An 18,077-nucleotide genomic window follows, 5' to 3' on the forward strand; every position below is an offset into this window, starting at 1 on the left:
TTTTCCGTTACAGGGTTAAATGCAGTTAAAAAATGTTATTATATTTTGATAGATTGGGCATTTTTGGATGAGGTGATACTGAATATGTTTGTGATTTTTACTGTTTATATATATTTATATCAGTGCTAGGGAAAGGTGGGTGATTTGAATTTTTAGGTTTTTTTATTACAATTTTTTAAATACTTTTTCTATTTTTACTTTTACTATTTTTCAGACCCCCATAGGGTACTTTAACCCTAGGTTGCCCTACCATATACTGCCATACTACAATATGGAAGTATATGGGGATTTTCCTCCTCATTCATTACAATGTGCAAATTGTAATGAATGGGTTAAAACAAGACAGCCTCGGGTCTTCAAAAGACCTGAGGCTGTCATGGCGACCGATCACGGCTCCCCGATGACATCACAAGGGAGCGACGATCATCACCAAGATGACACCGTCATCTCTTTGAAGCCGCCGGTGATCAATGGGATAACACTGATAGCAGGTGTTACCAGCAAGTCTTTGCTGCAATATGCAGCAAAAACTTACGGACTATGGAGAAGGCTCAGCCCGTGACAGAGGGGATGGGAGACAGAGTAATGAGAATAGAGCTAAACAGTAAGAGGATGCATGTGTTTAGCGTATTCTAGCCCCTGCACTTACCTATACACTCCTTCTTTCCGCCTCACCCAACTGGTTGTTCTCCTGACCTCTCTCCACACCGCAACTGCTTAGCCCTGAGGTTCACACTATTTTACCCTCCTGCTCTTTTGTGACTTTTTTGAGCCTGTCACAGGTGTTCCTGCGACCCATATCCCTCCGCCCTGCTTACCAGTCCAAGTTCCACCGGCGGTCTCCTCGCTCCGGCGCGTGCATTAAATTTCCTGTTAAATTCCAGGCCCCTACCCGTGTCCCCTGCCAGATTTTTGTGCCTCATACCGTTGAGAAAGCTTTTTCCTGTGTGCTCCTTGCTAGTACTGAGATTTCCTGTTGTGACCCCGGTTCCATTCCTGACTACGTACCCCTGCTGCCTGTCCTAACCTCCTGCTCTGCCCTGACCTTGATCCTGTGTTGCCACCTCCTGCCTGTCCCCGACCACGATTCTTCTTCACCACTCTGTACCTTGCCTTGGCCGCCACCACGGACAAAGTCGTGCCTGTGGATTGACCTGATGGTGCCACTTCGCAACAAGTCCAACCCACTTTGCGGCTGGCTCTGGTGAAAACCGGGTACCACTTAGACTCTGCTCCCAGGTGTCGACTTACGTCATCGTCAGTGGTAGTTCAATGGGTCCACTACCCTTGAATCCTGACAGTGCCTAAGACAATCTCCCTTCAAAATTCACCATAATTGAGTTTTCTGCAGTGTTACCTGGGTCATAACTCAATTACAGATGTGAAATTTGCATGATTTAGCAAAAAAGTTGCAAATTCACTAAAGACCTGAACTCCTCAAACACCACATGTATTAATAAGAAAAAAAAAACACTAAGATGCATCTGACCTGCAGAAAAGCCAAAAAAAAGCAGGCGCTCAAATCCAGACTTCAAATCTTATAACAAAATGTGAATTGTAACTAAATACAAGGTCATGCCTTTTGTCTGATATTTTATTTCATATGAATATCCAGAAGGATTTGCTATTAAATTGCTATTTTAAACTCTTTCTTTGTCTTTCCAAACCAAGCGGCTTGTGCTGCCTGCATGGACCTCTCTAAAGTGTCCGTTAAGTGCTAACAAGTTGGGTGTGTTATTATTAATGTTAGAAATATGTCTCCTGATTCTAATTTTAAGTGGCCCTGGCGTTCAACCATTATACTGTAATCGACATTCCTGAGATGAAGCTAAGTCCCAAGTTGTGTTGAAATTGAAGTAGCACTTAGAGGTTTTATCGGTAGCATGTGACGTAAATGAAGCGCTGGTATTGAGGAAGAAACACACCTTATAGCCATTAACGCCACATTTGTGAAAACTTAGAACTTCAACCAAGACTGATTCTTGGTAGTAAGCCTCGAGGAGTAGAAGAAATAACTTGGGGAAGTTGTGAAGTTGTGATCCTAAAACACAATGCGTGTACTTTTTATTTCATGGAATCATGACTCTTGTGATAAAACAGGTAAGTGTTTTTTTTATAACGTGATGTATGTTATCGTATTGCTGACTGTGACTGGTAACAAAAGTTATGGTAATTTGGGTAGATGTATTTTGTATTTGATTACAATTGCTTAAAAGAGAATGTCTGGACTTCGGCTCTGCTCTTTTGACCTTGACCCGCTTGTGAAATTACTTATTATATCAGTGGTCTAAAAGTCTATCCCGTACAGTTGAAGATTCCTGGTCAAACATCCTGTCATTCAAACAGTTCCTTATAATGCATATCAATTCAACTGAAGATATAGTATAGGTAACCTTTCGGATGACAGGCTATAGCCAAAATTACCTGTTGTATCTTACCTAAATGGCAAAACTTAAATCTCATTATAAACCATTTTTTATTTCACATCTAGAAACTCAATTGTGCCCCTCCATACCCACAACAGGTCTTCGATGTACCTGCTCATCCAGACGATTCAACGCCTGTGTGGGTGGGTTAGAGGGTGAAAAGACACACACTTCTCACTGAGACATGTAAATATTTAAAAGGGAGAAATTTTGCTCCCATCAGGAGTCTACTTACCTGCAAATAAATACAGCCATAAAATATAAAATAATTACTTGATCAATAATTATATGATCAAAATTTGATGAATCTTTACTAAGGGGTAGGACTATAGTCTCTTCCACTGTGACTGTTGTGGGTTTATTGGCCATAACTTTGTCACCAAGGATTTTTCAAAGGTTTTCTATTGGGTTTGGATCAGGACTCTGAGCTGGTTATTTTATTGTTTCACTGTTTCAAGGAACTGCTTTACCCATTTGCTATGTGACAGGGGTCATTGTCCCGCATGAATATTTCTGAGAGGTTTCTGAGTATGAGAGGTCGAACTCCAGCTACAGAAAACATTCCCCAAACCATGTCAGTTTCTTCACCCCATTTTACTGACGTGTTTACACACTTTGGGTTGAGTCTTTCCCAATTTGTCGACAAACATAATGTTTCCCATCAGGTCCAAATGAAATTGTTTTGATCACAAAATGATCTGGGGTGCAGAGGGTGTGGTCGCAACCGAGGCCAAGAGGCTTAGGGGGCCAATAAGGTATCTGGTATTATAGGAGACTAGTATTATAAACCATATAAACCATAGATTATAGATTATAGCCTAGTACAGACTTTGCACTGGGGCCTGTCAACTTCAAGTTACGCCACTGGTGTTCTCCATCCATACATCATGCTCCACATGCTTTTAAACTTCAAGACACTGTATGACGATACACAGTATGACGAGACAGATCTGTGCTGAACTGCTGAAATTCCAGCTGCAGTGTTGAAAGGATTACCCATGGAGATATCTGCATTATCATGTCCTCTCTTGCATATGTCTTTTGAGAGTGACAAGCCTTCTTAGGGGGGAATTGAATGAATCGATGATGTTATAAAGATCCAATATTGTAGAAATCACAGACTTCCACAGAAATCACAACCAATTTCTCTTGCTATAGCTAATAGGGTCACCCCTTTGCCCTTCATCTGGACAACCTGCTGCTGGGGGATTTTAGTCACTCTGGAACCACATACTATTTTTGCAAATTCAGTGAAAACTGGAAAGTTAGGTGCCAGATACATAGGGTTTGTCAGATAATGAAGGAAATAAGCACCAGGTGCGAGATTGTCACCAATAACTTGAGGTATCTGAAAATGTTGTCTAATTTTGATCAGTGTGCATTTACAATTATCTCATTTACATTTTTATTTTATGCTTTAGAATGTATACAACTTCTGAAATACGCTTAAAATACAGCAATTTTACTCATGTTAGGATATATTTAATTTACATTTAGGAAATTGTGTGTTGATATCTAATTTTGATCTCCAGTGTACATGAGACTCATCACATGTTTTATGAATTCCATTTTAATTTCTATTAGATCTTTAGACCTCCAAATTTTCCTTCAATCTGTGAAGTTTACATTCTGACCAATAGGCGGCAGCATATACAAGTGTATTTCAATCCATGAATTCAACAGTCACAAAACCTAAAAAAAAAAGCAATAGTTTATGGTGTAAAATAAAACTATACAAGGTACCTTGGGCATACATTTCACAAATCCATCTTGTCTAACCGGAGTACATAGGGCACATCATTATGTTTTCTCAGAGGTTTTTACTTCAGTCGTGTTATCCAATAGGCCAAAGCTCCACCAGTATTGTCAGGAGTCCACGTAAGTGGAAATATAAATCCAAATAACACTCTATAGAGGCTGTTAACATGTATAGATTTTAACTTTTCAAGAATAAAAAGCATTTTTGCCAGTTCACTTTCTGGAATGGCAGGTTGGGGAGTGAAATATACAGGGGGTACTGAAAGTATTCAGACCCCTTAAAATTTTTCACTCTTTGCTTCATTGCATCCAATTGGTAAGATCAAAAAAGTTTCTTTTTTGCTCATTAATGTACACTCTGCACCCCATCTTGACAGAAAAAAACTGAAATGCAGATATTCTTGCTAATTTATTAAACAAGAAAAGCTGAAATATCACATGGTCATTAGCATTTAGACCCTTTGCTGTGACTCACATGCTGTCCATTTACATCTGATCCACTTTTAGATGGTTCTACGCCTTCATTGGAGTTCATTTAACTGATTGCACATGAGAATCATAAGGTCTACCGAATGTTACCGAATGCACTCAAGGTTTCTTAGAGCACAGTGGCCTCCATATTCCTTAAATGGAAGAATTTTGAGGTGACCACAACTTTTCCTTAACCTGGCCGTCCAGCCAAACTAAGCAATAGTGGGAGAAGAGCCTTGGTGAGAGAGGTAAAGAAGAACCCCAAGATCACTGTGAATGAACTCCAGATATGTAGTAGGGAAATGAGAGAAAGTTTAAAAAAAGTCAACTATCACTACAGCCTTCTACCAGTCGGGGCTTTATGGCAGTGTGTACCGACGGAAGAATCTCCTCAGTGCAAGACATATAAAATCCTGCATGCAGTTTGCAAAAAAAAAAAAAAATACGTGAATGACTCCCAGACTATGAGAAATAAGATTTCTGGTCTGATGAGACACAGATTAAACTGTTTGGTGTTAATTCTAAGCTGTATATGTGGAGAAGACCAGGCGGTATTGCTCACCTGCCAAGTACAATCCCAACAGTGACTCATGGTGGTGGCCGCAGGGACAGGAGGACTGTTTGCAATTGCAGGAAAGATGAATGCGGCCAACTACAGAGATATCCTGGATGAAAACCTCTTCCAGAGTGCTCTGGACTCAGACTGGGCCATAGGTTCACCTTCTAACAAGACAATGACCCTAAGCACACAGCTAAAATAACCAAGCAGTGACTTCAGAACATCTCTGGGACCATTCCTGACTGGGCCAGCCAGAGCCCTGACCCAAACCCAATTGATTATTTATAGGGTGATACCGCGCTTCATGTAAAAAGGGGGGCTGTATCCCGGGAGGTGACAGGGATGCAGGAGGTGTGGCTGCGGGTGTATGTGGAAAGATATGTAGCACTGTGTGGTCTGACGGAGACAGCTGCTGCGTCCTCTGGTAGTCAGGTAATATTACCTGGTATGCATAGGAAAATTATTGGATTTCATAACCAGTAAGATGGTCGCGCTGCTTGTTTGGATAGTATTATCAGTAGTGCAGATGAGAAGCAATAGGTCTGCAGACAGATATAAATTTTTTAACAATATACAACATTTAATACATCAAAGATTCTGAGTACAAAGTGTCAATAAAAAGTAGGAGGGTGGACAACGCGTTTCGGGGCGGAATTAGCCCCTTCTTCAGGTCCGATGGTTCTGTAACATGTAAAATTGGTGAGTCGTAGCTAAAATCGTTGCTGTTAAAACGTTATAAAAAATATATATATAGACAATGATAAATAATATATATATAGAATTATTAGTCTGTAAATAGAAGGATAAAATGCGATAAAATACATATATAGGTGTACATATGGAGTAGTTCAAACGAATAAATTCATGGATCATACATAGCCATTCTGAATTTGTCAATTTATGCAGATTGGTATACAAACTTCAAGGAGACATTTTTTAGGATATTATTAAATGGTATGTAGGCTTAAATAAATGTACAGCTAATATGTAGACCTAAATGATGTATAGAGAAATATGTATCAGAGATAGGTAAAGGGTGGTACTGACCTCTCTGTACTTTAGTTTACTTGCTGATGAGAGGGAAAAAAGAAGAGGGGGGGGGTTAGCATATGTTAGGAAGATGTTATAGATGTGATTGGTGAGATAACGGGTTAGTGCATTGGGTTGCTAAATAACTAACCTCTTAGGCTGGAGGGTAGGGGCGAAGGCAGCTGTTTGTGGGGTGACCAATAACAGGAGGGTACCTGAAAAAACTAAAGGTGTTGTTCGGTAAGAATTGTGGACGTAGGCACAGCGTTAGGGGAGCTTGTGATGTAAGACTTACTTGGTATCTAGTCCGTCCCGGCAGGCAGCAGCTAAGAGAATGATCGCTGCCGGTGACGGGCGGGGGTTTTTTATAGTGGTGGAGAGGAGAGTGCGCATGCGCAGTTCGTGCGGAACTCTGTAGTGATATGCGACTGCGTGGACAGCGGAAATTTGCCGGCGGTCTGAGCCTGCGTTAGTATCGGGACTTAGTTCGGATGACAGGAGACTGGAAGAATGCATCGGAATAACGGTAGTCTGGTCCCTTGGTGGGGAGGGTGGGATGGGCAAGGGCTAGAGGATGGATTTAAGGTTGACCTTATTAGTTAATTCCACTGACTGGATAATGCTAAAGCTTTATTAGGATATTGGCAATTATGTTGTCTGGTGGGAAGAAGAAGGAGCTGCAATAAGGAGAGTGAATGGGTTGGCTGTCAGTCTGGTTCGGTAGTGTTAAAGGTGGTGGAATTAAGTCGAATTTGAGTTGCGGAGATGGATATGTTTAGCGGTACTGGGATTGTTAGTAATGAATGTCATAGAGACTAGGGAAAAGGGACTAGTAATGTGGTGTATGTGGTTCCAAAGCGGGTGGAAAACTGGTCTCTCATCTTATATCTTTTCTATGGATTCATTTAAGCCATATGGGCTCATAGTGTTCAATTTGAAGATCCAAAAGTTTTCCCTTTTGATCAGTTGTTCTGATCTATTGGGGTGGTGTCTTGAAATTTGTTCTATTATGTTGACTCTGGCTAAGGAGAAGTCCTTATTATGATGGAATTTGAAGTGCCTGGATACGCTATGTAGAAGATATCCTGCTTTTGTCTTGCTGCGGTGGGCGTTGATTCTCTCCCTGAAGGGTTGGGTTGTCCGTCCAACATATTGAAGAGAGCAGGGGCATACCAATAGATAAACGACATGATCCGAGGAACAGTTGACGAAAGACTGTATAGGAAAGGTTTCGGAAGTGGTGAGGGACGTAAATGTTTGTGCTTTATGTTGCATGATTGGGCACGTCAGGCATCTTGGGCTATTGCATCTGTAGGTTCCCTTAAGTGTTGGGAACATGGTGTCATGTTGAAGATCAGGGGACTGTTTTTTTGAAATTGGTCGCATCTTGGTGGGTGCTAACAGTGTTTTTAAGGTTGGAGCTCGTTTGAATGTGAGCATGGGGTTCTTAGATAGAACCCTCGCTAGATACGGGTCTTGTTGGAGTATGGGCCAGTGCTTTTTCAAGACTGATCTAATTGTTGAGTGGTCGGATGAGTAGGTGGTGATGAAGTTGAGATGTCGGTTTGTCTCTGAGTTGGGATGTTTTCCAGATGGGAGTAAACATTCTTCCTGGGTAAGGCTATTTGCCCTTTGGTAGGCGTCCTTAATGATTTTAAGGGGGTAGCCTTTTTGTATGAAACGTTCTTTCAGAATTCCAGATTGTTCCTTGTATGTGGGCTTTTGGGTACGGTTTTTCCGTATCCGTTTATACTGGCTGTATGGAATGTTGTTAAGCCATTTCCTGTGATGGGAACTGGAGTACTCCAGAAAACTATTAACGTCAACTGTTTTGAAGTATGTTTCTGTTATCAGGGTTGTTCCAGTGGGGTCCAATGAGATTAGCAGGTCCAAGTATTCAATGCGAATGGGTGAGGAGTTAAGGGTGAGTGTTATTCCCCATGGGTTGGTGTTAATGATTCGTAAGAAATCCTCGGCCTCTTGTTCGGTGCCGTCCCAGATTAGGAAGAGATCGTCGATGTATCGTTTGAACATCTTGATCTTACTGTTGTATTCTGAGTTGCCGGTGATGAAATTTCTCTCGAATTCACCCATAAATAGGTTCGCGTAGCTAGGGGCGAACTTCGTCCCCATTGCCGTACCTCTCTTTTGAGAGTATATGGAGGTCTGGAAAGTGAAAATATTGTGGTTTAATATGAAGTGGATGCTCTGGAGTATGAAATCGATCTGTTGTGCTGGCATTTTATGGTCTCTTTGTAAGACTTGTAGGATTGTTTGCAAGCCCAAAGTGTGGGAAATATTAGTATATAATGAGGTAACATCCATTGTTACCATGTAGAAAGTAGGTTCCCATTTGAAACCTTTGAGTTGTAAGATGAGTTCAGTTGAATCTCTTAGGTAGGAGGGTAGGAGTTTGACATAGTCCTGGAGCAAGATATCCACATATTCTGAAAGGTTAGACGTCAGGGAGTTTATGCCTGAGATTATTGGGCGTCCCGGTGGGTGGGTGGGATTTTTGTGGATCTTCGGTAAGTAATAGAAAACTGCTGTCCTGGGGTTTCTGGGGAGAAGATATTGGTATTCTTTTTTGCTGATGATGCCTGATTGGTGGGCGTCATTGAGTAGACCTGTAAGTTTGGCTATATTATCTTGTTTGGGGTCCTCACTAAGGAACGTATAGTATTCCTTGTCCGATAGAATTTTCTGGGACTCTTGGATGTAGTCGTCCCTATTAAGTAGGACCGTGCCTCCTCCCTTATCTGCGGGTTTTATAATGATTTGCGGGTTGTCCATGAGATTCTTAAGGGCTTCCCTTTCTTTTTTATTGAGGTTGGATATTTGTTTATGTGGTCTTTTGATGGTTCTTAGGTCCGAGGAGACAAGTGCATAAAAGGTATCGATGAAAGGACCACGGCTTTGGGTTGGATTGTAGTTGGATTTGGGTTTAAGGTGTGTATGGATGAATTTTGAGGTTTGTTCGGTTGCCTGGGTGGGTTCGGTTATAGGAGTTATGTCCATTTGGCTCTTTATTTCTTTCATAGTGAAGTGTCGTTTGAGAGTCACTTTCCTTACAAAGTTGTTTAGGTCAGTGAACAGGTCTAGCTCTTTAGATCTATTAGAGGGGCAGAAGGAGAGGCCTTTGCTAAGTAGGTTTTGTTCGTCGATCGTTAATGGGTAATCTGAGAGGTTAAAAATTTTTACTGACTTTTTGGTATCATTGGTTGGTTGGTTTTCTTTTTTGTTGAGGGTGTTTCTTCGTCCTCCTCTCTTGCCCCTGGTCTTTCTTTTCTTTTTAGGGCAGTGAGTGGTTGGTTGAATATTGAGTATGTAGCTTTGGGGCTCTCTAGTAAGGGGACGAGGGCCTCTGTTGGTGGGATCAGCGGTGGTTCCTTTGGAGCGGGGGGAAGATCTAAAAAAGAGGGTAGTAGACTACTGGAAAGGTCTTGGTTGAGATTCAAATTGTAGAATTCAAGGTTTTTCTGTTGGAGGGCTTGGGATGTTTTTTGTGACATCACTCCCTCAGGGGAGGGCTCCGAGTGGACGGTTAAGTTGGCGAGAGAAGAAGGGGGACTGGAGGAGATGAGGAGGTTTGTCTGGCTTTCAGTGTGGTCAGATGTAGTCTTCTGGACGTATGTGTTCGGAGATTTAGGGGTGTCGGAGTAAGCTATATTGGTCTTAGTTTTGATTGTATTGGGCGTGGGGGGGGGATGGGTTGGAGGTTGGTTTGACCTGGTTTTCCTAAAATTTTGATTGTGAAAAGTTTTGCCTCTAATCTGTGGGTGATTTTGGCTTTGCTTGGGTAATGGCACTTGGATGTCTAGGAGGGCTGGTATTGGTGGCTCTTTAGGTTTCGCTGTTTGGGGTTTTGTTGCTTTTTTTATTATTTTAGGGGTAGATTTGGTCTGAATAGATGGAGATTCTAGTTCGTCGGTATCAGGGTGCCAGAACCTGTGTGTTTTATTCTTGTATTCGGTTCTGTCTCTTTGGAGTTTGCGTGCTTTCTTGGAAATTAGGTCCCTTTCGATGTACCTTAGTCGTTGGGAAATGGAATGGTTCAATCTATGGTAGTCTGGATGGGTAGAACAAGTCTCGAGTTCATGACGTGTGTTGTCTATGGATACAGTGGTTGATTCTATTATTCTCGACCTTTTGTCGATGAGTCTGAGTAGCATGCCTTTAGAACAGTCATCCATATAGGATTCCCATTCTTTGGTAAAGGCCAAGTCATCGGGAAAGGGGGACTGAAAAGGCATTCGTAGACCCCTTGGAGCTAAGTTTTCTGATAAGTATATATTGAGGAAGGCTATGTCCACTGTGTGTCGTATTTCGATTTTGAGAAGGTTTTCTAGGAGGAGGAATTGATGTGTCATCGTTTGGGTTTGGGTTTCGCCATGGGTTGGGTTACTCGTGCCGTGATCTTTAGGTGTAGCATCTGTTTGTGAGAGTTTGTGTATCAAAGACTCTCTGTGTATCCACCTGTCGTGATAGTATTCCATGATGCTGCCAGGTATCGTTTCTAGTGAGGTTACCGAATTGTTTGGTACCTATCTAGGAATCTGGTTAAGTAACCAGTAGTGCTATGATTATTTATAGGGTGATACCGCGCTTCATGTAAAAAGGGGGGCTGTATCCCGGGAGGTGACAGGGATGCAGGAGGTGTGGCTGCGGGTGTATGTGGAAAGATATGTAGCACTGTGTGGTCTGACGGAGACAGCTGCTGCGTCCTCTGGTAGTCAGGTAATATTACCTGGTATGCATAGGAAAATTATTGGATTTCATAACCAGTAAGATGGTCGCGCTGCTTGTTTGGATAGTTTGATCCATGAATTTATTCGTTTGAACTACTCCATATGTACACCTATATATGTATTTTATCGCATTTTATCCTTCTATTTACAGACTAATAATTCTATATATATATTATTTATCATTGTCTATATATATATTTTTTATAACGTTTTAACAGCAACGATTTTAGCTACGACTCACCAATTTTACATGTTACAGAACCATCGGACCTGAAGAAGGGGCTAATTCCGCCCCGAAACGCGTTGTCCACCCTCCTACTTTTTATTGACACTTTGTACTCAGAATCTTTGATGTATTAAATGTTGTATATTGTTAAAAAATTTATATCTGTCTGCAGACCTATTGCTTCTCATCTGCACTACTGATAATACTATCCAAACAAGCAGCGCGACCATCTTACTGGTTATGAAATCCAATAATTTTCCTATGCATACCAGGTAATATTACCTGACTACCAGAGGACGCAGCAGCTGTCTCCGTCAGACCACACAGTGCTACATATCTTTCCACATACACCCGCAGCCACACCTCCTGCATCCCTGTCACCTCCCGGGATACAGCCCCCCTTTTTACATGAAGCGCGGTATCACCCTATAAATAATCATAGCACTACTGGTTACTTAACCAGATTCCTAGATAGGTACCAAACAATTCGGTAACCTCACTAGAAACGATACCTGGCAGCATCATGGAATACTATCACGACAGGTGGATACACAGAGAGTCTTTGATACACAAACTCTCACAAACAGATGCTACACCTAAAGATCACGGCACGAGTAACCCAACCCATGGCGAAACCCAAACCCAAACGATGACACATCAATTCCTCCTCCTAGAAAACCTTCTCAAAATCGAAATACGACACACAGTGGACATAGCCTTCCTCAATATATACTTATCAGAAAACTTAGCTCCAAGGGGTCTACGAATGCCTTTTCAGTCCCCCTTTCCCGATGACTTGGCCTTTACCAAAGAATGGGAATCCTATATGGATGACTGTTCTAAAGGCATGCTACTCAGACTCATCGACAAAAGGTCGAGAATAATAGAATCAACCACTGTATCCATAGACAACACACGTCATGAACTCGAGACTTGTTCTACCCATCCAGACTACCATAGATTGAACCATTCCATTTCCCAACGACTAAGGTACATCGAAAGGGACCTAATTTCCAAGAAAGCACGCAAACTCCAAAGAGACAGAACCGAATACAAGAATAAAACACACAGGTTCTGGCACCCTGATACCGACGAACTAGAATCTCCATCTATTCAGACCAAATCTACCCCTAAAATAATAAAAAAAGCAACAAAACCCCAAACAGCGAAACCTAAAGAGCCACCAATACCAGCCCTCCTAGACATCCAAGTGCCATTACCCAAGCAAAGCCAAAATCACCCACAGATTAGAGGCAAAACTTTTCACAATCAAAATTTTAGGAAAACCAGGTCAAACCAACCTCCAACCCATCCCCCCCCCACGCCCAATACAATCAAAACTAAGACCAATATAGCTTACTCCGACACCCCTAAATCTCCGAACACATACGTCCAGAAGACTACATCTGACCACACTGAAAGCCAGACAAACCTCCTCATCTCCTCCAGTCCCCCTTCTTCTCTCGCCAACTTAACCGTCCACTCGGAGCCCTCCCCTGAGGGAGTGATGTCACAAAAAACATCCCAAGCCCTCCAACAGAAAAACCTTGAATTCTACAATTTGAATCTCAACCAAGACCTTTCCAGTAGTCTACTACCCTCTTTTTTAGATCTTCCCCCCGCTCCAAAGGAACCACCGCTGATCCCACCAACAGAGGCCCTCGTCCCCTTACTAGAGAGCCCCAAAGCTACATACTCAATATTCAACCAACCACTCACTGCCCTAAAAAGAAAAGAAAGACCAGGGGCAAGAGAGGAGGACGAAGAAACACCCTCAACAAAAAAGAAAACCAACCAACCAATGATACCAAAAAGTCAGTAAAAATTTTTAACCTCTCAGATTACCCATTAACGATCGACGAACAAAACCTACTTAGCAAAGGCCTCTCCTTCTGCCCCTCTAATAGATCTAAAGAGCTAGACCTGTTCACTGACCTAAACAACTTTGTAAGGAAAGTGACTCTCAAACGACACTTCACTATGAAAGAAATAAAGAGCCAAATGGACATAACTCCTATAACCGAACCCACCCAGGCAACCGAACAAACCTCAAAATTCATCCATACACACCTTAAACCCAAATCCAACTACAATCCAACCCAAAGCCGTGGTCCTTTCATCGATACCTTTTATGCACTTGTCTCCTCGGACCTAAGAACCATCAAAAGACCACATAAACAAATATCCAACCTCAATAAAAAAGAAAGGGAAGCCCTTAAGAATCTCATGGACAACCCGCAAATCATTATAAAACCCGCAGATAAGGGAGGAGGCACGGTCCTACTTAATAGGGACGACTACATCCAAGAGTCCCAGAAAATTCTATCGGACAAGGAATACTATACGTTCCTTAGTGAGGACCCCAAACAAGATAATATAGCCAAACTTACAGGTCTACTCAATGACGCCCACCAATCAGGCATCATCAGCAAAAAAGAATACCAATATCTTCTCCCCAGAAACCCCAGGACAGCAGTTTTCTATTACTTACCGAAGATCCACAAAAATCCCACCCACCCACCGGGACGCCCAATAATCTCAGGCATAAACTCCCTGACGTCTAACCTTTCAGAATATGTGGATATCTTGCTCCAGGACTATGTCAAACTCCTACCCTCCTACCTAAGAGATTCAACTGAACTCATCTTACAACTCAAAGGTTTCAAATGGGAACCTACTTTCTACATGGTAACAATGGATGTTACCTCATTATATACTAATATTTCCCACACTTTGGGCTTGCAAACAATCCTACAAGTCTTACAAAGAGACCATAAAATGCCAGCACAACAGATCGATTTCATACTCCAGAGCATCCACTTCATATTAAACCACAATATTTTCACTTTCCAGACCTCCATATACTCTCAAAAGAGAGGTACGGCAATGGGGACGAAGTTCGCCCCTAGCTACGCGAACCTATTTATGGGTGAATTCGAGAGAAATTTCATCACCGGCAACTCAGAATACAACAGTAAGATCAAGATGTTCAAACGATACATCGACGATCTCTTCCTAATCTGGGACGGCACCGAACAAGAGGCCGAGGATTTCTTACGAATCATTAACACCAACCCATGGGGAATAACACTCACCCTTAACTCCTCACCCATTCGCATTGAATACTTGGACCTGCTAATCTCATTGGACCCCACTGGAACAACCCTGATAACAGAAACATACTTCAAAACAGTTGACGTTAATAGTTTTCTGGAGTACTCCAGTTCCCATCACAGGAAATGGCTTAACAACATTCCATACAGCCAGTATAAACGGATACGGAAAAACTGTACCCAAAAGCCCACATACAAGGAACAATCTGGAATTCTGAAAGAACGTTTCATACAAAAAGGCTACCCCCTTAAAATCATTAAGGACGCCTACCAAAGGGCAAATAGCCTTACCCAGGAAGAATGTTTACTCCCATCTGGAAAACATCCCAACTCAGAGACAAACCGACATCTCAACTTCATCACCACCTACTCATCCGACCACTCAACAATTAGATCAGTCTTGAAAAAGCACTGGCCCATACTCCAACAAGACCCGTATCTAGCGAGGGTTCTATCTAAGAACCCCATGCTCACATTCAAACGAGCTCCAACCTTAAAAACACTGTTAGCACCCACCAAGATGCGACCAATTTCAAAAAAACAGTCCCCTGATCTTCAACATGACACCATGTTCCCAACACTTAAGGGAACCTACAGATGCAATAGCCCAAGATGCCTGACGTGCCCAATCATGCAACATAAAGCACAAACATTTACGTCCCTCACCACTTCCGAAACCTTTCCTATACAGTCTTTCGTCAACTGTTCCTCGGATCATGTCGTTTATCTATTGGTATGCCCCTGCTCTCTTCAATATGTTGGACGGACAACCCAACCCTTCAGGGAGAGAATCAACGCCCACCGCAGCAAGACAAAAGCAGGATATCTTCTACATAGCGTATCCAGGCACTTCAAATTCCATCATAATAAGGACTTCTCCTTAGCCAGAGTCAACATAATAGAACAAATTTCAAGACACCACCCCAATAGATCAGAACAACTGATCAAAAGGGAAAACTTTTGGATCTTCAAATTGAACACTATGAGCCCATATGGCTTAAATGAATCCATAGAAAAGATATAAGATGAGAGACCAGTTTTCCACCCGCTTTGGAACCACATACACCACATTACTAGTCCCTTTTCCCTAGTCTCTATGACATTCATTACTAACAATCCCAGTACCGCTAAACATATCCATCTCCGCAACTCAAATTCGACTTAATTCCACCACCTTTAACACTACCGAACCAGACTGACAGCCAACCCATTCACTCTCCTTATTGCAGCTCCTTCTTCTTCCCACCAGACAACATAATTGCCAATATCCTAATAAAGCTTTAGCATTATCCAGTCAGTGGAATTAACTAATAAGGTCAACCTTAAATCCATCCTCTAGCCCTTGCCCATCCCACCCTCCCCACCAAGGGACCAGACTACCGTTATTCCGATGCATTCTTCCAGTCTCCTGTCATCCGAACTAAGTCCCGATACTAACGCAGGCTCAGACCGCCGGCAAATTTCCGCTGTCCACGCAGTCGCATATCACTACAGAGTTCCGCACGAACTGCGCATGCGCACTCTCCTCTCCACCACTATAAAAAACCCCCGCCCGTCACCGGCAGCGATCATTCTCTTAGCTGCTGCCTGCCGGGACGGACTAGATACCAAGTAAGTCTTACATCACAAGCTCCCCTAACGCTGTGCCTACGTCCACAATTCTTACCGAACAACACCTTTAGTTTTTTCAGGTACCCTCCTGTTATTGGTCACCCCACAAACAGCTGCCTTCGCCCCTACCCTCCAGCCTAAGAGGTTAGTTATTTAGCAACCCAATGCACTAACCCGTTATCTCACCAATCACATCTATAACATCTTCCTAACATATGCTAACCCCCCCCCTCTTCTTTTTTCCCTCTCATCAGCAAGTAAACTAAAGTACAGAGAGGTCAGTACCACCCTTTACCTATCTCTGATACATATTTCTCTATACATCATTTAGGTCTACATATTAGCTGTACATTTATTTAAGCCTACATACCATTTAATAATATCCTAAAAAATGTCTCCTTGAAGTTTGTATACCAATCTGCATAAATTGACAAATTCAGAATGGCTATGTATGATCCATGAATTTATTCGTTTGAACTACTCCATATGTACACCTATATATGTATTTTATCGCATTTTATCCTTCTATTTACAGACTAATAATTCTATATATATATTATTTATCATTGTCTATATATATATTTTTTATAACGTTTTAACAGCAACGATTTTAGCTACGACTCACCAATTTTACATGTTACAGAACCATCGGACCTGAAGAAGGGGCTAATTCCGCCCCGAAACGCGTTGTCCACCCTCCTACTTTTTATTGACACTTTGTACTCAGAATCTTTGATGTATTAAATGTTGTATATTGTTAAAAAATTTATATCTGTCTGCAGACCTATTGCTTCTCATCTGCACTACTGATAATACTATCCAAACAAGCAGCGCGACCATCTTACTGGTTATGAAATCCAATAATTTTCCAAACCCAATTGAGCATCTCTGGAGAGACATGAAAATGGCTTCCACCAATGTTCACCATCCAACCTGAGGGAACTGGAGAGGATCTGCAAGGAAGAATGGTAGAGGATCCCCAAATCCAGGTGTGAAAAACTTGTAGCATCATTTCCAAGAAGACTCCTGGCTGTACGAACGCAAAAGCTGCTTCTACTCAATACTGAGCAAAGGGGCTAATTATTTATTACCATGTGATATTTCAGTTTGTCTTGTTTAATAAAGTAGCAAAAATATCTACATTTCGGTTTTTTTCTGTCAAGATGAGGTGCAGTGTGTACATTAATGAGCAAAAAGAACTTTTTTGATCTTGCCAATTGGCTCCAATAAAAACAATGATGGAAAAATGTAAAGGGGTCTGAATACTTTCTGTATCCACTGTAGTTCTGCACAATTACAAAAGTTTTATACAGGTCAGTAGTGGATCTTGTACTGATTACACACAATTGTTCTATCTGCAGATTAGAGAAAGTCATATTGGTATCCAAAAATGATAAAAATGTGCCTTTAATGGAAGTCAGTCCTTATAAGGACAATTGGTTTTATAAGAGAAATATCAGGGGCTCGCTGACAAAGTTATTCAAGGAGGAGGCTATAGATTTCATGGTTTAAAGGTGGTAAGATATGGTGGGTTGTAGAGCAATTGGTGGCAGTTTGATGCAAAGTACGACTTAGAAATGCATTAAAAAGCTGCCATATTGGCTCAAAGCCACGCTCCCTGTGATGTCTATGGGGAGTGACAATCACAGCCTGGAGTTTATACAAGCCTCGAGGACCTGTCATTTATGCAGGTGGCACATTATTACAGATGTACATAAAAACTGCCATATACAATGCAATGTAGTATTGCAGTATATGGTAGGAACCACTAAGGTTATAGTACCCAATGGGGACTGAAAACTGTAAAATAATAGTCAAAAATGATACAAGAAAGTGAAAAAAAACCCTAAAAGTTCAAATCACCCTAGAACTGATGTCCCGATTTGCCATTTTGCAATTCACAAAAAATGTAATAAAAAAGGATTAAAAGGCCGTACAGTCCCCAAAATGAAAAGAACATCTCGTCCCGCAAAGAATGACACTTTACACAGCTCCATACGTTCTCGTTTTAAAAAGTTAGACATTTTTTGTTTAATTTTTTAAAATCTATTAAAACATAATAAAAGCTACATACATTTGATGTCCCTGAGATCATACTGACCCAAGGAATAAAGGGGAGGTGCCATTAGGAATGAA

At 41.6% G+C, this 18,077-nt stretch overlaps 1 protein-coding gene across 2 annotated transcripts in view; it reads left to right on the top strand.

Moving 5' to 3' along the window:
* The first annotated feature begins 1,934 nt into the window (after positions 1–1,934).
* The window catches only part of STAT6 (signal transducer and activator of transcription 6), a 131,833-nt gene continuing 115,690 nt past the window's right edge, over positions 1,935–18,077 (top strand). Inside the window, exon 1 of one of the 2 annotated variants that reach the window (XM_072134917.1) lies at positions 1,935–2,100. In XM_072134917.1, the coding sequence (XP_071991018.1) occupies positions 2,052–2,100 (49 nt within the window). In that variant the 5' untranslated portion in view covers positions 1,935–2,051. The remainder of the gene's footprint in view (positions 2,101–18,077) is intronic. The other variant, XM_072134916.1, reaches the window with a different exon arrangement.

The sequence above is a fragment of the Engystomops pustulosus genome, chromosome 2 (genome assembly GCF_040894005.1).
Source record: "Engystomops pustulosus chromosome 2, aEngPut4.maternal, whole genome shotgun sequence".
Taxonomy (NCBI): domain Eukaryota; kingdom Metazoa; phylum Chordata; class Amphibia; order Anura; family Leptodactylidae; genus Engystomops; species Engystomops pustulosus.